This window comes from Rhizopus microsporus (genome assembly GCF_002708625.1).
Source record: "Rhizopus microsporus ATCC 52813 unplaced genomic scaffold scaffold_17, whole genome shotgun sequence".
Classification (NCBI taxonomy): domain Eukaryota; kingdom Fungi; phylum Mucoromycota; class Mucoromycetes; order Mucorales; family Rhizopodaceae; genus Rhizopus; species Rhizopus microsporus.
Window position 1 is genome coordinate 78,159 of NW_019671932.1, and position 27,973 is coordinate 106,131.

The window sequence follows — 27,973 nt, forward strand, 5'->3', positions numbered from 1 at the left end:
GTCTACCGTATTCATCAACTGCATTACCGTGCCCGTCTTCGTAGAAAATTTGAAAGCTCATATTGTAATACTCGGTTTTTAATGAGAAAGGAAGTAAAAAAAAAAAAAAGATCTAACGGTGCTTTCGTGCTTAATATACTCATATTTTGTACGACAGGGCTCCTACATATACGACATTCAATTTGTCAGCAAGCGAAATCAGCCAATGGTTTACGTGACAATAGAATTTAACGAACGCGAATTTTACTCTTGGCATCGGTGTCAATAATTTTTGGAAATACTGTATAGCCAACCTTGGCCTCGCCAAAGCCAATGGAGTGGCCAAGATCGTGCTGTACAAGCGTGAAGATAACGACATCAGGGAGTATATCAGTTTTTACATCAGACTTGTTCGCCCATCGTAAAGCAACATTGCGATCTTGATCAGCAATGATCTCAGATAGCAACGCGTCATAGTAGGTTGATTGCAGCTCCACTTTCCAAAAATACTCTTTTACAAACTACTTTATATATGTATATATATGTATTCTTTCTTTCTTTCCTTTATCTACTACTTAAAAAACCAAGAAGAATTGCAGAATTTAAAAATTCAAAATCACTTTGTGACCGATCATATCAGTACTTTAGTAAAACTGATCTACAGTTTCATACAAAAAAGGAAGTGGAAGTACGTGTATAAATATGCTGAGTTAACGTTTTCCTTTTTTCTTTATAGTTTAAAATATCTAAAAACAAGTTTGGAAATGTTACTGTAACAAGAAGCGTAAGCTTCGGTGTTTACAACAATGGTGCTATTAGGGCAGAGCTCAGTGTCCGACAAGCTAGACAAGTTTATTTGTGTGTCTCTTTTAATAGTGGCTTGACACTTTGATTGTTGAAGAAGGTTGTAAAGGAAAGAGTTCTTTCGGTATCCGGTAAGGAAATATATATTCGTAGTAGCAGCAATGTAGGCTAACTGCTTATAGGCACTGGAAGAATAAACGAAAGGACAACGTGCGGACGGCATATACATCAACAATGTTTTGATGTGGAGGAAGTTTACTGGGTTGACGAGAAAAAAACCATAAAAAAAGAAGTCGAAGATGGTAGCTTTGAGGCTGCAGCAGTGCTGAAGCATGTGCTTCAGTACTGGCGGGACAATGACGTTGTCCGGAGTTACGTGGAGCGCGAGGTTTGCCTCGAAAAATCCAAGCCGTTGATGACTGAATCAGGAGTAGAGGTGAAAAATGTCGAAGAGCCAGAGGAAGTGAAGAAGAAGGCCAACAAACAGAAGAGAAAGATGACATCGGAGAAGCTATCGTTTTTGCTTTCGGGGGTGAAGAAGAAGAGCGGTGATGCATCGAAGACGCTGTAGTGCTGGGCTGCCTATGTTGTTGTGGTTGTTGTGTTTGTCGTTTTTTGTTTTTGCTCGGCCGCTTTTAGAAATAAATCAAAATGTAACGTATTGTGTTGTATTGATGAACGTTATTTCTCTTATTTTGAATACGTTTCTTTAAAAGTAAAAGCGTATTCTTTAATCAAACACCCACTCAACAAATCCTAGTGTATGTATTCTTGCAAATCAGTATCCAACAAACTATCAAAGACTTTCCACGGCTGCGTACAATTTTTCAAAATTATTATGTACGAAAGTGCTCTACTGTGTTCTCCCTTGGTAAATCAATAAAAAAAGCAATAGTAACATACAGCCGTCTCCATAAAGCTAACTGAGTAACTCTATATTTTTCTTTTTTTCACACTAGGAATACTTTTCACCTATGTCTCTTCAACTATTACATTTACAGTAGACTTTTGATGACGGAATATCTATCAGGATCACAAATGAAATTCCATAATCAAGGGTATTCTGTAATAAAGCTTATACATCGACAATCCAGGCGAATACTGCAGGAAATTTAAAGCGGCGGTTGTGAAATTCTTCGAAAATAGTATCCCAATATCACGAATATTCCATAATCGAGAGTCTACTGTATTTCATATAAAAAAAGAACATTTTTAAATTTCTACCCTCCAAACACCTAAGGCAGCCATGACTGACTGAGAAAGTCTTTAAGAAGAAGCTATGCTACTACTATTTGTTGAAGAATCATTTGCTTGTGTATCTTCGCTTGTAGGATCACTACCAGACGTTCCTGTAACCATTTGTCAACTAAAGTCCAAACCTTGCTGAAAGAAGTCAACCATGAACTGCTGAATCGTGCTGTTAATCTGCTCCTTGTAATTTTTGGCGTTGTTATTTTCAGCTCTTAAAGCCTAAACTTCTGTTGGCGAAGCAATGATTCCAGTCCATACAGCAGATGTTGGCTGAAGCTTCTTGATTTGTTCTTCTGAACGTATATTCTCAACAGTTCACAAAAGAAAATACCAAAACTTTTAGTTCTTGAAAAGGTTCCATGACAGCACGAGGGAGGAAATGGTTACTAGAGGTGGAGAAAATACTAGCGATTATGCACTTAGCTTGCTTAGGCGAGCTATTAAGATAACAACATACCGTACGATCTTTACTCCAACGAACCAACCGTCTTTATTGGTTATCAGAAACCATGTTGTCATTAATCAAGTTAACACACTGCCACGATTAACGTGAGTAACTTCGAAGGAGTGAATACTCACTGCATTAAGAGCCCTCTTGTACGTCTTGTACTGTTTTTGATAGGTGATTTCTTCAAAGTAATTTCGGCCATTCAAGACAAGATGCCATATCATTTTTGCCGTGTCCAGATATTACAGTCGTTCCACTGCCAAAATGAGGACATACTAAAAAAAACTGGTTGTTTGAAGTTAATTTCGCGGATTGTGAGCCACGTCTTTCTAGCAAAAGGATCGGGTTTTTCGTCTATAACGTCCATAGCTTCATTTGCATTCTCATCGTAAATATTCACCTTGCCATCTTTTTTAAAAATACCTTGCTTTGGAAATCTTTTGAATTTTCGCATTTGAATGCTGCCAACAATCATACTAACCAGACCTCTTTTTCATACAGTTCCTCAATTTTTTGTATTATATATTATTATTCTATGCTTGCATTTTACTATATATAAACATTAGAGATAATGCATATTATATAGACTTTCAATATTTGATTTTATTACAAAAAAGTAGCGATGATCATTGCTGCTGTTGTTAGGCTCTTTCATTACTGATCTTAGCTTATCAAGGGAGACACCCATTCAAAAGTAATGGTTGAAATCAAAGCAATACATTCTGATATTCCTTGATTTTCTAGTAGAAATACTAAAAAGAGAAAGTATAGCATAAGGATAGGACTTATAGTAGTTTCAAAGATGCTTGATGTAGAATTAAAAGTAAAAAGTGTACCTCCCTCTTTTATAGCTTTTTGAAGCCTTGGTGCCTTGATTTTGTTAATTACTATATCAAGAAAATAAGCCAGGCCTCATCTTACTGGATAAGCCGTCTTCTAAATGTTATGAGCCTTTGTAGGCTATTACTACGGTAATTTTTAAGGTATTTTTATTTTTAGGCTGACAGACTAAAAAATACTTTTTCAAGGATTTTTGAGTTTCGACAGGTATTTTTTTGAGTCAGAGTTGAGACTGAAGGTTTAGATACAGCCTCCCTTTCTTCTTCAGACACATTAAAAGAGGGATGTAGTTTTAGTGATAAAAAACCATCATTTGCTCAATTCCAGCACAAATAATGATTAGTACTTGATATTCTATTTGAATAAAGAAAGAGTAAGCAACAAGCTTGCTATCAGTTTATATTAAACTTACATTGGCTTCACAATGTGCCTTGACTTGATCAAATACTTTAAGTAGCTTGCGTCTAGCGCCTAAAGCTGCAACACCCTTTGCAAGAAGTTCTTCGTCGCTCAACCTGAGCATGTCTTGCCATTTCATCTTTTCAAAAATAGGATTGTATTTATGCAATCGTAAGCTTCTGAGCCAAGCAGGTACATCTATTAAGTATAAGTATTTATATTATTTACATAAATTAAAGCCTACCTTCAAGCAACTGCATATCCACCATGTCGCTGTTTTTCTTTTCTTTTTGCTTGTGTCCATTCGTATGATGACCAGAAGACTTTCTTCTAGTATTTTTTGATGTTGCACTACGGTAAGAGTGGTCACTGTGATCACTGGTATATCCATTCTCATGTTCTACGCGATCATTAGGATTCAAAAATTGGCCATATTGTTGTTGCTTTCCATTTGATCCACTTGATGATCGATATCTTGGATTGCTTTGGGAAGGAATGGGTGATGTAGACCGAGAAATGACCTGGGACTGTGCGCCATTGTCCGAGGGGAGTAGGGTCTGGTTACTTTTATCATCGTCATACACAGACAGCAAAATGTTGGCTGATGGTGCAGCCATGGAGTACTTTTCGTCAGTTTCTGACACTGTGCTTGGAACGCTCGTTCTGCTGATCACTCTACTACGTCTATTATTATTACTACTGTCATAACAATAAGTATATACACATGATGACATAAAAAAATATCCAACCTGCCAACCGAATTTAGGCCCCAATGACTGAACTGCTGTTCTACATCTGATAGAGACGCATTATCTGACTTCTTGACATGATCATTAAAATTAGCCACAGTGGGAGACAAAGTAGACCAACCACTAAGAGGATCCTTATCACGCAAACTCTTGGAGCTAACAGAGGAAGTCAGGTTGAATGACCAGTTGGAAACGTCAGCTGATTTTGGTCTGCTTATGGCCCCAGTGCGATGATTTTGCTGGTTAACAAGACCAGCTGTATAAGGCCAATCCTGACTAAAGATAGACGAGAGCTCATCATCGAGTATGACTGACTTTGGTCTAGCTGAATCAAACATACTTGAACGTTTTAAGCCATCGTCTCTGATAGCAAAGTTCGGCTGAGGGTTTAAAAGATCAACGGCTGAACTTCTAGAGAACAAGCGGTCGTATTCTTCTGTATCTCCTAGGGCAAATGAATGTCTGTCGATGTGATTACGTCTACCAGTGACGTGAGATCTATTGGCAACCTGCCCAGTTTGATAGGGTAAAATTGTCATTAATTTTTGACTAGCTTCAAGCTCTGCTTTTGCCATAGCCCCAGCCAGCTGAGCCTGCATATCAACTAGAGAGAACATATGAGTTCATGCTTATGATACATTTTTCTCTCTTACCTTTGTCGGGATGAGGTGATAATAATGCGCCTAAAGGATCCCTGTTACTCATTTGTTGTAAAACAGTAATGAAGAATCTGATTTGCACTTGAGATGAGTGTTGCAATAAAGTATAGATGGTAGCTGTACGTTCAGCTTCATTTAAATAACGAAACCATTGGTCAACATGCTGTACTTCTTCTTTAAATTTAGGATCTACACTTGCAGAAGCCATAGATTCCAAGTTACTTTCATACTGTTGTAAATCCTCATACCATTTATCCAAGGCTTCAGCTAAAAATATATTAAATTAGTAACAATGTACCTTTGGTTATTGATGTTATTACTCTCCGGAGAAATAAAGCTTTCACGTTTTAATATTTCGGAAAACGGCCTTGGTTGCTTTGATCCAGTGGGTCTTTCGGACGCAAGATTAAGAGATGAAGTGTAATCTGCAAGTGGTTTATTCCCTTGAACAGAAGATGTCTCTCCATTAATAAGAGTAGAATATAATTCGTTCAAGTGTTTTCTTTGAAAAGTAGGCTGAGTTGACATGACACAAAGAAGAGTGGAAGGGTATAGGGTATAGCAAATAAAGAAAGAGAAAGAAAGAAAGAAAATAAAAGGGAGCTTCAAATAAAATAAAAATGCTACGTAAATGGGTTTTACAAAGAATAACATCATCACAAGTCATAAATCGTTACTTTATTCGTTTATGCCGCCATTTTCTCTCTCTTTTTCTCTCTTTCTCCCTTTCTTTTATTTATCACTTGACGATGGAATAGTATAGAGCATATGTAATGTCATGACGAAATGCCTTGGATGATAAGTCACAAGGATCTGGACCTTTGAAAAGATGATGTACTGTTTACTTTTACGGTAATTTCTTGATTTCATGAGCTAAAGGAACAGACTACATAGACGCACTACAAAATATGCCTATAAATAGATTAACATTTGGGAGGCTAACACACAGTCCATTTCTAATTCTTAGAGTGTACGTATCCCTTCCCCTGACTTAACTAATGCTTATATCCTGATTCATATTTGTATTAAAACTGGGGTTTTACTTATTAGCTGAACATTGGCTAAATAAATGAATATTTACAGATTGAAATCTGTCTTCTAAGGTGCACAGCATGAAAGCTAAGAATGCTTGACAGACTTTGCTTCAATTCTGTATGATCGCTTCTTCATATCAACTATTACAGACAGTAATAAACCATAGAAGGGTTTTGAACATATTTATCAAGCTCATGTATACTTTTAATGTATATCAAGTCAAAGCGAGAAACGTAAACATAAAGACGATTTGAATACAAATGTGTTGACATCGCACACAGAGAGAGATCTACATCATTCAAGAGTGCTGCTCATAGTGCTGCTGAATTCCAGTCAACTCGGAGCAGGTTGTTGTATTTACTAAAGAAAGTTATTAGTTTAAAGGAGCAGAAATCCGTTGACTGACAATTTAGAGAAGGGAGAAAGAAAAAGAAAGATTTAATACTAAATGGGAAATGTTATCAGAGAAGAAATATTTGGAACTGCGATACGTTCATATTATTTTCATAATGTAAACGGATTCATTGCAATGGTATTTACTAGATGTCTGCTATCAAAAATGAACGAAGGAATAAAAATAAGCATGCATGCAGTTATCGCGCAAAAAAGAAACAATTCTTATAAACTACTAGCCTCTTCATTATGCATAAGCGTAGCAGTCACACGACGTCATGCGCAAGGGGTGAGGCGCATGATGTAGAACAGGCTGAAGTTTCAGCTTAAACAGACCGTTGCTACCATTGTTAAAACATTACCTTACCTTCCACTACTTTTATTGATTCTGTGTTTATTAAGGAAAGGAAGGGATGAAATAGGCATTTTTGCAATTTCAGATCAACGGTGCCTTTTTCTAGTAACCTGTGAGAAAATCAAGAAGAGACGATATGTTTCAGTAAGAAAAATGCTAAGTACAGGGTACTGTGTGACAATAAGAAAATCAATTCAAAAAAGAGACCTTTACCTCTTTCTTTCTTTTTACTTTCCAGCTTTTCCCTTTCACCATTGTACAACATGAAAGGACAACAAAAAGGATTGAATATTTTAAATCCTTTTTATTCTGCTCCAACAACCATGTCCGCTTCAATCCCTTTTCCCATCGATGATAGACCAACAAGGGAATATAAAGTAGAGAATACAAGTCAATTAGACCTAGACGATCCTTCAACTTATAAACCAAGATCAAATGGAATCTATATCGATGTCATATTTCAACAAGCTATTTGTTCTGGTTGGCTAACTAAGCACAAGGCACCTACGTTTGCTTTCATGAAGAGTGTCAAGAAAAGATTTATTGTACTTGTTGATCGTATGCTCTATGCGTTCAAGTCAGAAACACCTAATACTTATCGAGAATTCTTCGAGATCACTAAGGACACTCATGCTTATGTCACAGATCATATATCAGGTGTGCCATATTGCATCGAAATCAGAAAGATGGGATATGACGACTACAGTAGTAATAGCAGCTGGTACTTACAAGCTGAAGACGTAGAAACGATGAAAAAATGGTTAAGCCATATTAAACACGTTATAATCTGCTTAAGAGAAGAAAAGGATACTAACAAAACGATAACAAGAGAAAGACTGAGAGCAGTCAACACAGAAGAAGAAGAGTTCTCCAGATTATCAACAAGAGTTATCAATGACAATTCCACTTCTTCTACTGATAGCTCTTCCGTCGACACTACCGATTACATGTCTAGAAAATCATCATTAAAAATTAATACGGGTAATTTACCCCCTCAACTGCCTCCACCAAAATCACTTCCTCCACCTACTCCATCTTCATACTCTTACTTGTAAGACCTATTTAAAAAAACATACATATATTTATACATTACATTCTGCATTTTCCTCCTCCTTTACTTCAACTAATACACACACTTGCTCATTCTGCATTCAAGCAAAATAAAGAATTAATAAATAAATCTATTGCCTTGCTTTTACTATAACGTCTTTCTTCCCCACATTTAGTTTATTGTTAACTTTAAACTTGTTGATCCAAGAACTGCTTGCGAACAAATCACAGCTGCAGCTCGTCTACCGTTATTTCCCATCTGAGAAGCAAATAGTAAGGATTATAAAAGATGCTATTCCCCTCAAAAAAATAAGTGTATTGTATTAAAAATTAATGGCCTCGCTTTATAAAACTCTTTTAGCAATGCTCTTTTTCTTTAGTTAAAATATAGTTTCCCACCTTTACTCTTTAGCCTAGTGAATGCATCTAATTGAAAGGGCGCTCGTGGTAACATATTTGTCTTACTCTTACAAATACCATTTCTTTTTTTTTTTTAAAGGCCAACAGGGGATATTGATAGTTAATTAAATGTCAATAGTAAATCACTTTATATCGCATCCTGGTGTTTTTCAGGAGAATATCAGCTAGCTGAAATAAAAGTCTCCATTTTATCTATGTATCACTGGTTTTATCTACTCCTCACTTTAATCAATAGATAAGATCTTTGGTAATTAACAATAAAAGGAAAATGTAGCACTGGTAATCCAAAGTCAAACTGAACGTGTGGTCTACTTCTCACACACGGAAAATAACGGACGGGATGAAGGCTGTACTGCATTTTCCCTCCAAGTTTATTTTGCGGCACCCAGTTGAAATTCAGCGAGAAGTGCATTGGTAATGTCTAAGAACAAAAGAAGAAAAGCCATGCACTTTAAACTTGGGACAGACGAAGCAAATATACAATGCACTATTTTATTTTATCTTTTTATTTACTTCTCATTTAGCCCATTCTTATTCATATTGGGATGAATAAGCAGACTTTGACAGATCAATCACTATAAAAGCAGATCAATTGAAAAAATGATAATCATAAACCAAGTGTATTTTAGGTAGAATGGTACTGTATTTTTCAGATGATTTGGTAAAGAATAAATTGAAAAATTTGACAAGGAACAAATGGAATTGTCAAAATACAGCAATAACCACATTTTACCTTTTTCTTTTTGAAACTTTATAAAAGTCATATTCTATGCCAAGAAGCATGGAAAGATGTCTGTTCCTAAACAAGTTTAGTTTGACGATACACATTCAAAAGGCTTGGTGACGACATCATAGGTAGCGTTTATAACATTAACCCTCTCGTGAATTTCTTCGTGCGTGTAGTGTACACCTAAAAGTAATGCAACAAAAGCTTGAAAGTCCTAACTTTTGTTATATGAAAAAATAGATTGATCACACCAATCATGAAGAAATTTGGTAGGTAGACGGCAATGAGGATGTATTGGAGGCATGGAAGCAGTAATTTGATGCTCATGAAGGTCATCCGTTCTGGTAAGCTGATAAAACTGGAGACCTTGATAAATTGGCTTGCATTTTATTAATCAGGCAAACATTTGGTGCATTCAAAAATGCACTTAAAAATAAACTAATGCTACGGGCGCTTCCTTGGAGCGCTATATGTGGCGTCACTATACAGCTTCACACTACTAAAGTCTCTGCCTAACTTAAGGCTGTCCAGTTCACGCTCTGATATAAAATGTGAATGAATCATAATTACACGTGTTCTTGCGCCTTTGTTGATCAAACTGACAATATAAAATTAGAATAAAAAATAACAGCATTTCTTTTTTATCCCTTTCTTCTTTTTGAAAAGAAACAATGTAAGATGGTAACTTCATAAACTCATGTTTAACTTGACGCTACATATTCAAAAGCTTTGCTGACGACGTTACAGGTAATGGGTAGAGGTAGCGCCTGTAGTATTAGTCTAACTTCTGGTGTATTTTCTGGTGCACCAAGTGCTTGCCTTACAAAAAACTAATTTTTTGTGTAGATACATACGTAAAAAAACAAGCCATATATTTCAATCAGCGAATCTATGTACAACTACAAACTAATCTGGCCATTATTGCAACTTGTTGCCAATCACCTGGACGTTGCCTTTGAGCCTGGTGAGGCGATCTTAGGGTCATCCTCTGACCAAATGTACAATGCCGATGACCTAATCAAAGTTGGTACGGATAATGCTTTAGTCCTCGAGACGTCTGGCCTTTACGAGTTGCATGATAAACCTCGCTTCGGATACAACCAGATCAAGGGGATCTTCAGGGCATTAACGATGCTTAGATCTGTGGTCAAAAAGTACCATTTCGCGACAATAAATACACTGAAGCAACTAAAAGTTTTTTTTATACGCCAGAGGTAAATTGTTTTATATTTAAATGGCTTAATTATATGAATGATTTACGAAAACTGTTAGGTACGAAGGTGCATCTCTGGTCATTGGGAATGCCCGGAGATGATATCCAAATATTACAATAGATTGCCATCTCTGATGTTTTTGTACAAGCAGACGAAGCAAAAAAAAATCTTGACCTTGGTATACTAGTGTAGAAATTAAATGTAAACTGGGAAAAAAAAAGCAGTGATAATTAACGAACTAGTTCTCTTGAAAAAGACTTGCATTGATTACACGGAGACTATTATCAACAGAATGAAACACGAGCACAGCGACTACATGTTGTCGTTGCAAATGAATGATGATGCTGAAGAGCGACCCAATTTAAGTGGATGGGTCGTTCAAAAGATACAAAAGCCTGAGAAGGGCAAAGAATTTGGTTTGCTGCTTCCAGAAGAATTCGAGGAGTTTAAGGTCGCAAGAAAAATAGTTGGTTGTTGAAAGTATAAATTAATGTATTGTGTTAGCGTTCATCATTGTTTTAGCATCTTCTCAAATCATTTATGAAACTTTCTTTTTTGATTTATTTTACCATGACAATAGTATATTTCAAACTTTTCTACAGCATGGGGCTAAACAATAAAATAATGCAATTTTATTGAGCCAAGGCCAAGAGTGAAGTAACTTTAAAGTCAAAAATAATCAAAGGAAGCGCCAATTTGGAATAGAAGAGCAAAGATAACGGAAATACGATGGCTTGTTACGGTATTAATAACTGTGATTCATGCGCATTTTGTGTGCGTGTTAATAAAAAGCCTAATAGCCTTTTTCATACTTTCTGGTTTTCTTGCACGCTTCACTCTCACCAATGAATATGATAAGCAAACGTATCTGGGAAAAAAAAGTGGATGACAATGTCAATTGAAGAGACAGCAAGTGAAAAAGCAACAGCAAAAAGTTGACTTCTTGCCAACATAGTTTGAGGGCGCGGTTAACACAGGGATAGTGTTCAAGTCTATAACGATTAAGCTGGAATAACAGTGTCTAAGCTTTCAAAGTTCCTCACTTAGAGAGTGTAATGGCCACCTTGCGGTCAGTTCCAGTCTTTTAGCAGATGCAAAAGCTAAAATTACATTCTGTCATACTTTCCTAGTATTTTCTTGAAAATTAGAAATTAACATGTATGAAAAAAATAACAGAAATTGTTATTTCATCTAGTTGGTTGTAAGTTGATCGAGGATGCCTTGACGGTATTCAAATATCTGAGGAATTTTCTCAACAAACAGCTTAAGCTCTGTAGGTGTCGAAGGACAAGTTAATACAATGTAAGTGCGTTTGATATAATAGTCTTCATAGTAAGTCAAGGACTCAAAATAGATATTCAAATCTAGATAAAAAATGTATTTTGTTACTTAGCTATAAAATATTGATAGAGAAAATTTTCAAAAGAAGTGATTATTTTACCGTGATATCTTATATAAAACTGACTTGGTATTTCAATACCTTCAGCTTTCTTCACTTTTAACGTTTTGATAAAATGCTTGATCAGTTTTTCTTCGTCTCCTATTTCTTTGTCAGCGCCGCTGTTAAAATCAATGCCTCCTGATAACTCAACAAAAAACGGTGTAATCTTCTTATTTTTTACAAGAAAAGCAACACCATCCCACTTTACATTTCCTGTTGATCTTGCTTGTCGTTCAACCCTATGTAGTGTATGAGTTATATGCTAAACTGACTTTGTTGTGAAAATAAGTCATAAGCTTACCCACTGCATATCAATTATATCATTATATGAAATAAACAAGTTATGTAAAATTGGAATAGTAGTGAGAAATGCTGTGTTCCGCTCTAGCTGTTGCTGTTGCAATGGATTTCTGGGGCTATCTATTAGGTTGAGGCTATTTCCGTAGAATTTAGATAGAACTAATTTGGTTATTCTCAGTTGAGCAACCTATAAATATGTTCAGATTAACTCTGTAAAATTCAAATCATCATGGAGCACGAGATCGAAAGGTCTTTCCATAGTGAGAACATGGGATCTGATAGTTGACCTAATTATTCTTGAGCTTGCTGCACAATTACGAATTTTTTCAAGGAGAAGTTGACAATCATCTGAAAGTTGTTTCGACGGAATATTTGTAATGTTAGACAAGAAAAGAGTTATTGCATTACCATTTTTTGATTTCTTGTATTTTTCTTGGTCTAAGTAAATAATCTTTTCTTCAAATCTATATGCATATATAGCAGTAAGAAATCTATTTTATCAATGCCAAACAACAACTATTCTAAGATTTGATAGACTCACTCTTTAAAAACAACATCTTCTAGTTCTTTCAAATCGTCATCCACTTTATCGTTCCTTTGAGTACCTACTTCGGAGTCGGCCGCTGTTGAGTTATTTTCTACACCTGAAGCCGTTTGGGCGATCTGGATAATAATTTTTATTTGTTAGTCTTAAGTGATGTTTTCCGCTAAAACCTTTAGAAATTATAGCTTCAAAGTAAGAGCAGGCTGCTTCGTTGGTTGCTTCGGCTGCTATTCTTTGTCTCTTGGACATTCGTTCATCAGTATCTTTCTTATCACGCTCCAACCAGTAAGTCGCGTATTGTTGATCGAAAGCCGACGTTGGGTTACTTCGCGACTAAACAAAGCAAGAATGAAAGCTATTAACGTATTTTAATAGATTGCGGAATAGACTTTGTTACGTTGAACGTGTTGATGACGTCTGCAATCTTCGTTTTTTCTTCTCCTTCGGCATCATGTAATGCTTTTCTCATTATATTGCTGTAGCTACGGTTGGTATTTTCTTTGGTGCTAGAAAGCGAATTTGCAAAGTCAACATAATCGTAAGCTGGTGATAAGTGCTTAGCAGTTAAAAGCCAAGATGAGTATGACAACCCTTTTGGGAATCCGTTGAACATGTTCAGGAGAAAAAGATTATTATTATTTGCATGAAATATTTCACGCCGCTCTTTTTTTGCTTCATTTTGCCCTTTTTTGGAGTGTTCTTAAAAACTTTGTAGATCCTCATCAAAGTAGTATAAACCAGAAAAAAAAAATACGAATTCTTGTTTATCTACTTTTTTAAGTAGATAACAAGTAATGACGTGATAGAAGGAAAGTTGTCAGAAAAATCACTTATGAAACCAGAAGACTAAACATAATTGATCCAACAATTTATCAGAAAGAGAATGACAGGTTTTCAAACGTTATAATATAACAAGAACATTATCTGACATGGGGATCGATGCTTTGGATAGTATATTTAGTAGTTAATAAAAGATTACAAAAAGCTTTGAGAGCAGACCATTGTTTAGTGGCATTTCAAACTGATAGAGTCAGGATAATTTTAAAGTTTTACACACTCAAAGAGGTTATTGACAAATCCACGAAGCTGTTAGCTAGAGTAACATATCTTGTTAGTCTGCTCATTACATGTCTTTTGTATGGGGCAGTGATTATACAAAAAGGCATAACAAATCTCCGAATGACAGTTTTTGAATACATAGTAGTGAAGTCAGAGCAAACATCTCGGTCCTGTTTAATGAAGGTTAGACTTCTCACTGCAACTGATCGTACTCGTAAACAAAATATTTGTCAAATTAGTATTTTCATTTTGCAAGAAAAGTAAATGCTTTATTCTCCCAATAAACAAAATATTGCAAAGCAGGTAAACAGAACAACAAAATGAAAGGAAATTTTATTTAACCAATAAGTCAGTTAACAAAAAGAAGAAAAAGCAAAAGCAAAAAATGATAAAGAAGAAAGATTACACATTTGAGCCAGGTCTTCGAGGACATATACCGTCTTGAACTTGCGTACTGTATGCGCAAATTGTAATTATTTGCTAGTCCCTTGAGTATCTCATCAAAACTGTATGATTCACATTGACATTTATGCGGTATGCCTTGTGGGCTATTGTGGCTATTATAAGACAACTAGTAAATAAGGCTTGGGAAAATTGCATTATTTAAAGCAAACGCAGTTTGAGAAGACTCTCTGCAGTGTTGAAGACAAGATTGAACTTTCTACAAGCACCATAAATCAAAGTGTCTAAAGTCCAAAGCCATAAAAGCTTGTGAAGTGCCAGAGGAGCAAGACAGCTAGTTGCTGTGGTCATTAGCAGAACACGCACTCTTACGGATGTCAGTAGAGCAAATCGGAGATTAGCAGAGTTGTAATTTTCATATAGTCTGTGATAAACAAAGAGGGTTACGTAGCTAAAAAATAAACGTGAAAGTCGAAGAATGTAATTAACCAATAATAAAATAGCACTGGGATAATCAAAAATTTACGAAAGCTCTAAAATCCTTGACTATAATATACGATTCTACTGTTTCGCACGGGGATAGTTAAGAATTGGGGATAAAGGAACGCGCATTTTATTATTTGTAATGTCAGTATTTTTATACATATTTTCTCAAATTTCGAAGTAATACAACAGTTCTAAATAGGTTCATGTTTTACGCTCAATTGTCATGGTCGGCCCTACAACGCATGAACGCTCTTTCAAGAATAATAGGGAAACAAGGCTTTTCCCATTCGTAACACTTGTTGCTTAATTGTATACTTTTAGAAACAGGTCTCTTGGGGGACACCACACTCCCGACTCATAAGAAAATTGCTTTCAACTATTTAAACTAAGCTTATACTATTTCTCAGTAATTATTACTCATGTTTATATATGTGCAAAAGTATTGATATTAAAGAGTATATTCAAATAATGGTTTCTATAAGAAATACTGTTACCAAAGATAGTAATTACCACTATTATTCAAATTTCGAAGAGTCGGGAGTGTGATGTCCCATAAGAAAACCGAGCTACCAATATTAGACACATTTATAGGTGATCGAACTTGTGTTTTATATTCCAAGAAATATCCCTTGAAAACCACAGATATTTCTTCTAATGACAATTTCTTTGTTCAAAAGAACAGGGTTTATTAAACGCAGTATAGTTTATTCCGAATCAAATCGCAAGTAGTTTGTATATAAAAAGAGAACGTAAAGTAAGTACAGTAGCAATTTCCTATAAACGTTTTTAAAAATATATATTCAAGAGTAAATATTCTTAAGATTGTTATATTCGCTTGATTCAAGGGAGTGCCATGACATGTATTTGTTAACAAAGACTTGACAATCTAACAAACTTCTTCATCGATATACACTTTCTGTACCATATCTTTTAATGACAGCTCATTGATCTATTTTGCTGCAATCATTCTCTTTCTTGCCTCTCTAGTCTCTGAGCTCATACGTCCGACGTTGACGGCCATTTTTGCAGCATTGTGCATAAAATCGGTATGGACATCATCAACTAAGATAAAGATTAAGCGATCCAGTCTTCTATTTCTCTTTCTTTGTGAATAATTTGTCTTCAATTGGTTATACCAACTTTCAATATAGTTGCTCGTTTCCATATTGTTAAAAATTTGTAGTTTGTAAGCGGCAGACTAGCGTATGAACTTATCATCAACAAGGTAATTTTGAGTAAAGTGAGCCATGATATCCGTATACACTGAAAACTCCTGTTGGAAATGTAGCAGCTTCTGGGTAAACATTTGCGCTGAACTTTCCCACATCAAACTCTTAAGAGCTGCTATCATGCTTTTATGGGCAGCATTGTTGGCAGAGACGCTTCCTAACTTGACTTTCTTGCGGATTTGATCCATCCAGGCTCTGCTGACATGGAAAAGACACCATTGGATTCTGACGGCAGAACCAAAGACTCCTGTAATGGCTGCATGTTCAGCGGCAAAAACGTCGATTGTAATTTTCTTTAAGCAAGGAAGTTGTTGATCAGGTCCAATGTCCTTGATAAATCTTAAAAAACGTGCGGCTGGAATCATTGAATGATCGTTACTAAAGAAAAAGGCGACTGGACAACTACTTCCTGTAATGGAATGTCTAATGACAGTGCTATATAATATAACATTGGCTATGTTAGACACTCAATGTGTAGCATTCAGGCAAAATGATTCAGCTCGAACTAGCTGTTGTCTTTGCCATGGAGAAACAAAGCCGAATGTATAACCCTGTTCGAAACCTTGAGCAATATAAGTAAAATAACCTCGTTGTTACTGAAGATCTTTCAGCCAAAGCTTGATCGATACTTTCCGTTTCAGGAAAAAGATCTCTTATCCTCTCACTAAAATGATGTTGAATTGCAGCTCTTATGTCTCTTCTACCATAGCCTTCACGTAACTTTTGCAATATAGCTTCCTTCGTATTATCCGATAAAGGTAAAAAGAGATATCATCAAGGCTTCCAATAAAATGATTATGCTCATTATGAAGCTTAATAATAACCTGATTAGGTGTTACGAAATAGCAGGTAATAGAAACATAGCATCTGCAATCGATCTTCTTGCTTGGTTTTTGAATTGGCCAGCTTTTAGATAATTCATCTTCTGTCTGTACACCAGCACGATTCTTATAGGTCCTAGATCTATGACATATGTACTCAATTTTCCAAATGATGCTTCTTCTTGTTACGCGCTTTGGCATAGGTTGGCCTTCTTCGTTTAAAGTAGACATATCACCAATCGTCTTGTTTTTATAAATTCAACATACTGCATGATGGGCAGGTGAATTTTCAATGATATTTTTCCCAGAGTCAGTATCTACAGTAATTTCTCTAGGAAAGGATGTGTATTGTTCTAAAATTAAGCTTTCAGACATGATTACTATTCTTTAATAAAAGGGGAATAAGTGAAAGAAAAAGCTAAAGACGAATTAAAAATTAAAATAGAATTAATGAGCACAGCATCAAAGAATAAATAGTCACTTCAAGAATTTAAAATTTAGAAAGGAAGGTAAAATAAGGCATGCCTTTTACGGCTTTCACGTCACTTGAAATTAAGAACTCAGCCATCTAGGGCCTGTTTGAGTGGTGAGGGAGGGGTTGTATTATTTTTTGGTCAGTGACTAGTAAACTCTCTTCTTTTTTTTACTCTAAATAATAAACAACGATGGCTTCATCCGTTCGTGCCGCTGCTATTAACTGGTCCAAGTTGAACGTCACTCTTCCTCAAGAGACCGTTGCTTCTCTTCAAGCTTTCCGTAAGCGTAATGACGAAGTCAAGCGTGTCCTTGCCGAATTGAAAGAACAAACCACCACTGTTGACTTTGCTCACTACCGCAAGGTCCTCAAGAACCAAAACATTATCGACCAAGCTGAAAAGGCTGTCACCAACTTCAAGCCCGTTTCTTATAATTTGGATGCTCAATTGAATGTCATCAATCAATTTGAATCCAAGGCTGTATGTAGACATTAAAATTTTTATAGCGATTCCAGAGGGTGTTTAACAGCTTGTACGATAGGTTGCCAAGGCTGAAAAGACTGTCAAGCAAATTGAGCAAGAACTTAAGGAACTTCAAGCTACTCTTAGCAACATTCAAGAATCTCGTCCTATTGAACAGCTCAAGGTAATAATAATAGTAAAATATGAAGTAGAGTATCAAAGATTAATTATGGGTATTAGGTTGATGATGTTATTGCTGCCAACCCCAAGATCATCAAAGAAGTTGAAGAAAGCATCAAGAAGGGTGATTGGAGCGTTCCCGGTTACAAAGAGAAGTTTGGAGATATCTCTTACTTCTAAGCAATTTTTATCTGTCTTTTACTACTGTTACATATACATAAAAAGGTTTTTATCGACATTAAAACTCTATTGTTTGTTCAAAATATGTGTGAAATGGACAAAAGAGATAGACCCTTTCGTGATGAAGGCGTTCATAAAGGAATTTAGTCGAAAAACAATGGAAATGATTGATGTTTGTATTTAGCATTATTAAAAAAGAGGGCGTCTCTGAGTAACTCTTACAGAGTGTGTGAACAATGAACTGCTTTTGAGCTTCTTGTATTAAGCATTTGTATAAGGAACAATAGGGGAGAAAATGGAGAAACGTAGATTTTTTATATGGTTTAGTACACACTTTTAATTGTTACTCCAGATACTTCTTACTTTGGGACGTCTTGGCCTGAAATCAACCGAAAGGTTAACACAGGCTAAATCGTCATCATCTGCAGTGAACGCAAGAGCAGCAACTACGAATTTCGCCTAAAATTCAAAGTTAAAAAGAGTTCATACAAAAAGAAAACGGCTATTTACCGCTGGTATTTCTCTTGGTAAGCTAGCTGTTGCTTTAATCTAAGAACAAAGATAAGTGTCAGTATCGTAAAAGAGCTTCCCACGCAGTTTCTTGTAGACTTACCTCGATTGGACCCTTTTCGATAGGACATTGAATGTTGACGTTATCTCTGTTTTTTTTTAATTCTTCACAAATATCAAATGTTTTACGTAAAAGCTTAACCAGTCCCACTTTGACTGTGATCTCAGCATAAGCACCATCTTCAATCTTTTCTGTAACTGTTCCCTTTACAATAACGGTGACGTTCTCTCCAGGCTTGACATATTCTGGTAAAGGTTCGATTGATTCAAGTTGAAATGGTTCATTGCCGACACCTTCAAAATGTTTTTAGTATAAAGCACTGATTCATTTTAGTGTCAACATACTGCAGTCGATGTATTCTACGTTTGATTCGCCGAGAGCATTAAAGTATCGGCTTGACCAAAAGGTCATACGACCTTCTACACCGAGTAGAAAGGCTACAAAACAGAAAGTGGATACAAGTAAAGATTTAAGCTGCATTAAATTTACTCAAGAAATAAGAGAAAGAAAAGGAAGAAATGGTTTTATTTATATAAATTGATGATCTCTTACGTCAACCACAAAAAGACCCCAAATATTATAACTGTGTTTCATCTTTTTGTCCCGTGTTACTCACATGAATTCAAGTTCCTATAGAAGGCAAAACTTATTAAAGTCTTGCTCACATACTAGTTAACAGAGGTTATTCTCGTGGCTTATTTCATTTTGTGTAGGGAAAATAAAAAAGAAAGGATCTAGTATTGAATGTGTATATTGTATTTTGTTCTTGTTAAACCCATGGACCGTGTTCTTTAGTCTAATGACCAGGTATTACGTTATTTCCCACTTGGATGCGCCATCATTTACCTCTAACTAGCATTCTACTTTTTCATAATAAAACTTACAAAAACAATCTTTTTATGTTATTTTGGATAAATTCTCTGGAAGTACAATAATAAAAGAACTATGACAACACAATTCCGTTGCCGTATCAGTTGGTTAATGCACGTAACACACTATTTCCAGAAAGAGATATCGCGCTGGCTTGTCGCTTTTTCATATAATTGTATTATAAAATTGCAAAAATGCGGCTTTACTTTCTGAAAAGGCTGTACATTCTGATACTTTTAGTCATCTATACACATCGTCTTTAACTTCCTAGCTCAGTCTGTAACTTGCTTTAATCAAGCTCATTTCTGCATATGACCAATCATGTGTGTGCTTATTGATGTTGCAGTCTTTCGGCATTTTGCCTGCGCAAGATAACATATTTCCTTATGTTACTCATAGCCGAACTAAATATCTTTTTTCTATTGCTATCAAAAAAGACAGATAAAGATGCTTCGATGACGAATTTCAATATTCTTTGTAAGAGAAAATGATCTGAATCGGAGGGTTTTCATATAGAATAATCAAAGCAAGGCACCAAGCTTATTGTATAAATGGATAAGCTGATGATTATCTGATCAAACATGCTTTAGGAACACTCTTTTTAAAGCGGGAAAAGAAACTATTGACAAGGTACAACCAATGATGATGACTTCTCGTGACTATGCATCAAAAAATTTTTTTTCTTTAAAAATTTCCATGTACTTTTGTATTCTCTCTTTTTTAAATTAATTGCAATGATGATAGCTTTGGTAAACGCTTGAATTCTATCCTTAACCCTTTAGAAGAGTCCCTTATTAAATGGACTCTTCACCTATATTCAAAGGTGTTGAGGGATGACGAGAATTAGGCGAATGTCTGAGCAAAACTTGCTACTGTTTAATGAAAAAGGTATATTTATAAATTTTAAAAAGTTGAATTGATGATATCGCGTGAATGATCAACATACTGTGTTGGTGATTAATTAAACAAGTCTCTCTAAGAACAACTGATCAACTTTTATTATCTTGCTTTACTTTTAACAGTAACTAATTTGTTATCTTTTTGTAGGTAAGCTTTTAACCGAACTCATTATAAATTAAATAAATAAAATATAAACCGTTTTTTAAACCATAAAAATGTCTTTGTATATAATGCTCTATATTCTAAAGCCCCTTGATGTCTGTATCATTTCATTTCTCGGATGTTTAGCTGACATGAGACATGCATGCACGTCTAAATAACCAGTGCTTCATAAAACTCGAGTATGAAAACGTAAATGAGACAATGCTCTACACTCAACTGTCTTTGTAAAGAGACAGAGATCTATGAGGTTTCATCTAAAAAATGCGGCTTTGATCTGAGTAATAATAACCAAGTATTAACAGTCATCGAATTCAAAAGTATAAAAAGGTAAAAAACTTTGGGAACTCATGATTTTCTTATTCTCACGCAATTTAAAAGAAGCTGTTCTGCTAATATAAGGGTGTTGTTCTCTACAACATTCTATAAAGGAATGCTTCGAGAGGGAAAGCAGACGGTAGTAAAACCTTTGTTATGAGCTTATTGCTCTGAGTAACATTGACCAAAGCCGTTCAACATCAATTACAATTTAAAGGAAACTAAATGAAAAAAAAAAAAACTTGGCAAAAATTGATGAATCTCAAAGGCATCAATGACTTGTAGTCAGATAAGTGCGTTATGAATATACTCAACCATTTTGAACAAGAAATCGTATGATTGTATATTTAACCTTTTCCACTCGAGAAATACAGTCTTCAGAAAGTAAAGTCGCATTTTTGCAGTTTTTATAATACAATTTATACGAAAATGCGGCAAGTCAGCGCGACATCTCTTTCTGGAAATGGTGTATAACGAGTATCATATGGAAGTCTTTGTCAACTCTATGCTTTGTTTTTCATGTGGCTTTTTCTTAATAAATTATGTCTCCACAAGAACAAAGAAAAAGTACGATCAACTAGTTGCTCTCGTATATATCGTTGGACAACTAAGCCAATGGCACATCAATCGTTTTCTTTCTTGTGATAAAAAACATTGACAATGACAGCTCAATCATGTATAATTTTCATTTCATCTGGACTTACACAAAGTTGGAATACAATCCTGCCACTTGATACAAGGCGAAATGGCATGAATAACTTCAAAGTGATCTGATTTGCTCCTGTTCAGAAAGTATATCAAAGAGTCATATGTCTTCCTTTGTTTACCCTAGTTAAACAATTCAAAGTCTGTTTATAAAAGATGAATAGCAGGAATTAGAAATGTCCTAAGGATATTCTGAGGGCACATTAATATTTAAGAAATGATTCTCGTTGTGCTATGAATGCGCGTTCACAGTCGTTAATTAAGGTGACGTACGGTCCGCACTAAAATTTTGGCCAATCATAAATTGACAGGCAGAAAGCCTTCACTGCTTTTATATATCTACGCTCTCTTGTAACCCCTTTTCTTTTCTATCTGTTCTCACATCCTCTCTCCATCATGGCTCAGTACGCGTATGACGAAGAGGGTTTTAACTTTTACTACTTTCTCATAGCAGTGTTGTCACTCTGCCTTGTACCTACTACGATACAATCGTTACATGCTTTATATAAATCAGCATGTAAGACTCTCTTTTATCACTTTAGCTATTGATACTCATCTTATCCTTTTAGCTACCAAACATAAAGATGTTTGTCACTGTCAAATATGTGAAAAAGGAAGAAAGAGGGCAAAAAATGTCAAGTCTAGTTCAATCAAAAAACTATTGATGAGTCCCAAGTATGTTGATTCGTATTGATGATGTCACTTGGCTCACTTTTTACATTATATAGATTTCTTTTCTTAGTCATTGGTTGGGTTGGAGTCGTACTTTTGGCCATGCAAGTTGCTAATGCTGAAGTAAAATCAGTTACTTGGGATCCTTATGAAGTTATGGGTCTTAAAGAGGTAAATGATACAAGAGAAAAGAGAAAAGAGTGAAACTCATCTCCATATGTATAGAGTGCTACTGAAGCTGAAATTAAAAAGGCTTACAAAAAGCTATCACTTGTATATCATCCTGATAAAGCCAAGCCAGGCAAAGAAAAAGAGAATGAGGAACGATTCATTGATATTACCAAGGCTTACAAAGTGTAAAAGTTTTATCTTTATTTCATGAATGAGTTATCTAATTGCTATGCCTAGATTGACAAATGAAGAGGCTCGTAGAAACTATGCTGAGTTTGGTCACCCGGATGGTAAACAATCATTCACTATGGGTGTCGCTTTACCCAAAAAATTGGTGGAGGGCAATGGAATGTACGTCTTGGGCTTTTATGCACTCGCATTTGGCCTTGGTTTGCCTTATTTCATTGTAAGTATTTTATAGATCTGATAGAGGAAAGGTAGAACTAAATGATACCGTAGGCTCGCTGGTGGTATAAATCACGTCGTCTTACAAAGGATAAAATCTTGAACAAGACAATGGGAGTCTTTGTCAAGGGCTTAAAGGAAGAAGACGGTTTTAAAGAAATCATTTACACTCTATCTGGTGCCATTGAATATAAGGAAGCTGTTGATGTTCGTCCTAATGAAGACAGAATGCTCAACATTATCAACGGTGCTATAGCAGATGAAATGGAAAAGAAGTTGGGTGAAAAGTTTGATCGCCTTAATGATTCAGTACCTGCCTATCGTCGCAAGACTCGTGCACTCATCTACGCTTACTTGCTTCGTGTTGATCTTGAAAAGAAAGGAGTGAACAATCAGTTGATTAAGGATCAAAGCTTTGTTGTGGACAAGGCTATCCATTTAATTCAAGGCCTTATGCAAATCGCTACTGTCAAACAATGGCTCAATGTTACATGTCATTTGATGGAATTACAACAGCATTTAATGCAAGCTACTTTCCCAGGAGAACCCAGCATCAAACAACTTCCTCACGTCACTACGACTCTCGTACGTCGTTATAATCGTGGTAGAAAGACAAAGATCCAAACAGTTCAGCAATTTTGTGACATGCCTAACGATGAACGTAAAAACATGCTAAAGACATTATCTGATTCTGAATATTTGGATGCTGTTGAAGTCGCTCAACGTATTCCTAAATTAAACGTTGAAAAGGCTGTGTTTAGAGTGATTGGAGATAGAATTGTTACAACAGGCGCAATTATTACGTTTGTTTTGAAGTTAAGAAATGGCCAAGTCGTTGATGTTGATACCGAAACAAAAGAAAAGCAAGAACACGATGATGAGGACGAAGAAGAAGAGTTGTTGGATAATAAAAAGAAGAACAAAAAAACTTTACCCTCTGCACATACTCCTTACTACGCTGGTGAAAAGAAGCCATGCTGGTGGATTTTCTTGGGTGATCCTAAAGTGAATCGTATCCTTGTACCTCACAAGAAGGTGACAGATATTGTTGATGAAGAAACAATCAAGGTTCCATTCCCTGGTCCACCTAAGCCTGGTGTGTACACATTCTCGTTCTTTATAAAATCGGATACCTACGTTGGCACAGATATTGTACGAGACATTACACTGAAAGTCCATGATCCATCTGATCTTCCTCCAGAAGAAGAAGTAGATGACAGTATCTCTGAGCCTGAAGAAGATTCTATTGCTGGACAAATGAAGCTGATGAGAGAACAAGGATTTGCTTCTGCTCTAGCTGGTGGATCCACCAAGAAGCCCCAGAATGATGATTCTGACTCTGATTCTTCTTCCGAAGAAGATGATAATAATTATGTTACTGAATCTGATGAAGACGATTAAATTTAATATTGCTGTTTCAATAAAATATATACGTTTCCTTTCACTTGTATACACCATAAAAATATTTATGTTAAAAATGGGACTTTATTTTTATGTACATTCATGAATAATTCATATACAAATGATGGTTTATTTCTTGACATTTTTTGCTAAAGGAGTAGCGCCTGCACGGAACAAAGGTACCGGAGTCGGTGTTTCTCCTGGTCGTCTAACAGTTGAGCCTGTACGTAGAGGACTTGATCCATAGGCGCTCCTAAGAGCATCTCCAAAAGCAGTTCGTTGTAAATGGGGTGAGTTTTGACTTTTACGAAGTAAATGTTGTGCTGCAGGAGACATCAATCCAGCCCTAAATAAAATTAGAATCAACAAAGCGAGTCAGCAATAAGCTTACCCTGATCTCGGTGTTCCTTTGGACACCCTTTCGCTTGTCTTTTTACGATAGGCTCTAGATGCCTTCTCAGATAGTTTCATGCCTAATTGCTCTCTCCTTGAGATCTCTGGTAAGGAGAACTTGGGTCCTGGAGTAGTTGATCCGTCTACAGGCATGGGCGTGCCTTCGATTGAACCCCAGGTCATTTGAGGAGTACCCATGCGAGAAGGGCTAAGGGCTGGTGTAGATGCGACGAGTTGGTAGCCTCGTAAGACAGGTGAAGCATCGCTTGTTGCGTGCTGATCAACTTGATTAAGCTGTGTCCAAGGCGTCATCTTGCCTTGTTGAATAGCGATATCAGACAACGGTTTATCCTTTAAACAAAACAAGTTAACCAGAGTCAAATAGCATTATTCTTATAATTACTTCTTGTATGGTGAGTGGTATAGTGATGTCTGTATTCTTGTACTCAATCGCCTTGGGCTGTCCTCGTGCATCGTCCTCCTTGATCCATGACTCGCTCTTGCCCTCGGGGTAATACATTAATGTATTTCTAGCTTTATATTTCCATCCAGTAGGTCCTTCGATGAGCTGAACTGATTGTGTGCCGTTGGTGATTCTTAGTTGATTTGATTCTTTATCAAAGAACCATTTGTTCTTTTCTTTTGCCTTTTGATTGGCCTTTTCGAGTATTTCGGCAAAGGAAGCATTATCTTCACTGTCATCACAATTAGATTAGCTTCAACGAGATCATGTATTATAAGGACCAACCTTGTATATAGAGTTTGAAATTGATCAAGTGACAGATCCAAGTTGACTCTTTTCTCTAATTCAGATTCTTGTTCAAAGTAGTAGTTTATTGACTGATTCTTTTTCTCGACTATAGACAAGGGGTAATTAGATTAGGATATATTTGTTATTGTATCCTTGTACCTTTCTTGGGTTGCTGGACATCTCTTAGCGCTTTACTTGCTTTTTGAAGATCAAATAAAGTTCCTGATTGTTGAGCTTGGAAATAGTTTTGCTGAGCCTTCATTTTAACCAAGTTTGGAAAGAAGTCTCTTTCGATAATGAAGCTGATAGCTTCAGTATAAGTATCTTCATCTAAAACAACAGGTGTACTGGTATTCATCAGTGCGATGCATAAACAAGAAAGAAAAAAATAATAATAATAATGGTGACGTCCAGAAAAATTGAGTGACCTTTTTATTATTTATTGTGCTCAATCATTTTCCAAGTAAATAATATCCGTATTTAAACGAAATAGAGCTTTCTTAATTGCGAACAGAACTCAACAGCGTCATAGTCATTATGTAGGCGAAGGATAACGATATGACAATCAAAAGTAATATATATTGAGCCAATAATCCTGGGAGTGAAGAGAGACATCTAGGATCGAGAGTGAAAAAAATGGGGGCAGTAAATCAAAAAGCTAAAGAGACAAAGGGCTATCTAGAGTTATACAACCGCTGTAGGAGAAGCTTGTCTAGGAGGGCGGCTTCTTGAGGTTTGATCCCAAGAGGATGGGACAAATGACTGGCCAGAGCTGTCAAGAATCAGCATGTCTTGTGGGAACTCCGAATTGGTATGGTGCCAAAGAGAAGCTGAACCTGTAGAGTGTGTACTCTTTCTGTCATAATAGAAAAATTCGTCATATAAAGCATCATCCTAATGCATTCATTCTGGGTATTCTTAGGGTGCTTTAGCCGAGAATGAGAAAGCAAATTGATGGAGAGTCTATGTTCCACTTGTAATTGAATAGGCTGGGCACAGACCTGGGTGATAATGGCTTATACGGTTAAACAATTTTATTTATTAATTTATACAATATAAAGGCCATAAGGGGCACGTGATATTTTTATTATTTCGTTTTTGCCCTGGCCAATTCAAGTTGTGAGGCAGTATCTAAAAATCTCTCTGGGCTCGGGGGCAAAAATGCTTTGGCTGACAGATTCATGGAACAGGTGTTAAAAACATTGCTATGGAGAATTAAATAACCAGTTAATCAGTTTCTGCCCTGGGTCAGATGGTGATGGTGACTCTTTTTCATGGTATAGGTAATCAAGCTCATGTAAGATAGCGCAGATTACGGGCCATCTGATAGTCCAAAACGATCTTGTTTGAAAAGAGCGTGGTTTTCGAGTGGTAAGCTTATTTAAAAGGAGAGACAGAGGATCAATTATAGACTTCGGTATTTGTAGACGGTGATGCATGTCGAGGCAATAGATGGCATGTTGCTTTGTAAGGAGCTGTGAGATGTGTCGAAGGCAGCGAGTAGTGTTATAACTGGGTATCCAACCAAGACGCCACCGTATGCACCGGATTCTTTCTAGCCTTGTCATAGGTAACCAAAGGATTGGATCCAAAGAGACTGTTGGGCAACACAGTGAGAGCAGATTTGAGCTGCGTGCAGTACGCCGCTGTTCTAAGTTGTCTTGCAGATATTGCAGACGTATCTTCTTTAATAATCGTTTGTCTAGTACATCAGTATATTGCGCACAACGTTTCCACAGTGACGTTTTTGATATAGTATGCCACTGCGAATGACTTGTAGAGAGGCGTATATGTGGAAGTAAGTAAGTCAGAAGCGCATCATCTGGCAATGACAGAGATTGTAAGAGGAATTGTGCTTGTAGTAAATGGGCACGCTCTGTCATAGTCGACAACTTCGTCAGTTGTAGCATTACTTTTATAGAGGATCTGCAAGAACCACCAAGTATTCTGCGTAGGTACGTATTTTGGGCGTCTTCCAGTTTGTCGAGCAAAAGAGAGCTAATCTTGCTAATAGCAAGACCATATTCTAATTGAGATCGGACTATTTGTTTGTAAAAACGAGTAGCAAGCAGCCGGCTGAGACCATTGGGGTTAAGTCCAATCATAGCTAATTGATTCATGGTCGCTAGTAATTTGTTTATATTGTTAGTAAGAAGCTCGAATGTATTTAGGTAACCTCCAGGACGAAAAGGGGTCCCAAGGTAAGAAAAAGAGGCTCTATTCGAAAGCAGGTCACCATAAAGGTAGTAATTAAGCGATTGATCTGTAGGGTTTAAAACTACACATTTGCTAGGGTTCCACCTATAGCCAAGGTTGTAACTATGACTTCACATATTCTCAACAGATCTTTCATGTGTTCTTTGTCAGCGATGAGCACTACGTCGTCCGCATATAAAAGGCAGTTGATCAATGGGGCTAGCTGGAGTGCCGAAATGTCTTGTGGTATAGGCCGTTGACGAAGCAGCTTAGGGCGTTCATTAATGTAAATGGAGTATAAGAAAGGCGAGAGAATAGAACCTTGAAGGATACCGGTCATAGGTTAATAGCTTATACGATTAAACAGTCTTTATTTACAATTAAAGCCTCAAGTGGGCGCACGATAATAATATACCTTCCTCGACCGAGGCAGATTAAAAAAGAATGAAGAATTGGTATCTAAAAAACCCTTATGAGATCAAGGGTAAAAAAGTTATTGAAGAAATGATGTTGGGGCAAGTGTAAGATACACTAATGAGGACAATGAGGGAGCCAATT

The 27,973-nt window shown here is 36.3% G+C and overlaps 10 protein-coding genes across 10 annotated transcripts; 4 read left to right on the forward strand and 6 right to left on the reverse strand.

Moving 5' to 3' along the window:
- Positions 1-3,719: 3,719 nt before the first annotated feature.
- RHIMIDRAFT_206681 (uncharacterized protein) lies at positions 3,720-3,926 on the reverse strand (the record flags this gene model as incomplete). Its single annotated transcript, XM_023606922.1, has 1 exon — positions 3,720-3,926. A coding segment is annotated over one exon (207 nt), but the record flags the coding sequence as incomplete, so codon positions are not given.
- A 1,210-nt stretch (positions 3,927-5,136) lies between these two features.
- RHIMIDRAFT_190685 (uncharacterized protein) lies at positions 5,137-5,301 on the reverse strand (the record flags this gene model as incomplete). The annotated part of the gene is made up of 1 exon (XM_023605937.1): positions 5,137-5,301. A coding segment is annotated over one exon (165 nt), but the record flags the coding sequence as incomplete, so codon positions are not given.
- Positions 5,302-7,154: 1,853 nt separating this feature from the next.
- RHIMIDRAFT_262722 (uncharacterized protein) lies at positions 7,155-8,044 on the forward strand. The gene has a single exon (XM_023611627.1). The coding sequence runs from the start codon at positions 7,176-7,178 to the stop codon at positions 7,965-7,967; it is 792 nt and encodes a 263-aa protein (XP_023463141.1). The 5' UTR covers positions 7,155-7,175; the 3' UTR covers positions 7,968-8,044.
- A 1,956-nt stretch (positions 8,045-10,000) lies between these two features.
- On the forward strand, positions 10,001-10,801 carry RHIMIDRAFT_240546 (uncharacterized protein; the record flags this gene model as incomplete). Its single annotated transcript, XM_023609402.1, has 2 exons — positions 10,001-10,263; positions 10,615-10,801. The coding sequence occupies 2 exons, from the start codon at positions 10,001-10,003 to the stop codon at positions 10,799-10,801; spliced, it is 450 nt and encodes a 149-aa protein (XP_023463142.1).
- Positions 10,802-11,514: 713 nt separating this feature from the next.
- On the reverse strand, positions 11,515-13,221 carry RHIMIDRAFT_299865 (uncharacterized protein; the record flags this gene model as incomplete). The annotated part of the gene is given in 7 exon segments (XM_023614336.1): positions 11,515-11,687; positions 11,789-12,026; positions 12,066-12,251; positions 12,303-12,528; positions 12,606-12,687; positions 12,707-12,941; positions 13,006-13,221. The coding sequence occupies 7 exon segments, from the start codon at positions 13,219-13,221 to the stop codon at positions 11,515-11,517; spliced, it is 1,356 nt and encodes a 451-aa protein (XP_023463143.1).
- Positions 13,222-15,504: 2,283 nt separating this feature from the next.
- On the reverse strand, positions 15,505-16,149 carry RHIMIDRAFT_240548 (uncharacterized protein; the record flags this gene model as incomplete). Its single annotated transcript, XM_023609403.1, has 2 exons — positions 15,505-15,753; positions 15,820-16,149. The coding sequence occupies 2 exons, from the start codon at positions 16,147-16,149 to the stop codon at positions 15,505-15,507; spliced, it is 579 nt and encodes a 192-aa protein (XP_023463144.1).
- A 1,121-nt stretch (positions 16,150-17,270) lies between these two features.
- RHIMIDRAFT_206682 (putative ATP7-F1F0-ATPase complex, FO D subunit) lies at positions 17,271-17,903 on the forward strand (the record flags this gene model as incomplete). Its single annotated transcript, XM_023606923.1, has 3 exons — positions 17,271-17,561; positions 17,623-17,727; positions 17,784-17,903. The coding sequence occupies 3 exons, from the start codon at positions 17,271-17,273 to the stop codon at positions 17,901-17,903; spliced, it is 516 nt and encodes a 171-aa protein (XP_023463145.1).
- Positions 17,904-18,239: 336 nt separating this feature from the next.
- On the reverse strand, positions 18,240-18,768 carry RHIMIDRAFT_206648 (uncharacterized protein; the record flags this gene model as incomplete). Its single annotated transcript, XM_023606920.1, has 3 exons — positions 18,240-18,362; positions 18,414-18,452; positions 18,517-18,768. Coding segments are annotated over 3 exons (414 nt in total), but the record flags the coding sequence as incomplete, so codon positions are not given.
- A 2,997-nt stretch (positions 18,769-21,765) lies between these two features.
- Positions 21,766-24,133, forward strand: RHIMIDRAFT_47254 (uncharacterized protein). Its single transcript, XM_023615290.1, has 6 exons — positions 21,766-21,943; positions 21,996-22,101; positions 22,155-22,269; positions 22,324-22,454; positions 22,507-22,675; positions 22,729-24,133. Exons 1-6 carry the CDS (start codon positions 21,823-21,825, stop codon positions 24,073-24,075), a joined length of 1,989 nt encoding a protein of 662 aa, XP_023463147.1. The 5' UTR covers positions 21,766-21,822; the 3' UTR covers positions 24,076-24,133.
- Positions 24,134-24,204: 71 nt separating this feature from the next.
- RHIMIDRAFT_240552 (uncharacterized protein) lies at positions 24,205-25,577 on the reverse strand (the record flags this gene model as incomplete). Its single annotated transcript, XM_023609404.1, has 5 exons — positions 24,205-24,421; positions 24,467-24,819; positions 24,872-25,163; positions 25,217-25,325; positions 25,379-25,577. 5 exons carry the CDS (start codon positions 25,575-25,577, stop codon positions 24,205-24,207), a joined length of 1,170 nt encoding a protein of 389 aa, XP_023463148.1.
- Between the last annotated feature and the right edge of the window lie 2,396 nt (positions 25,578-27,973).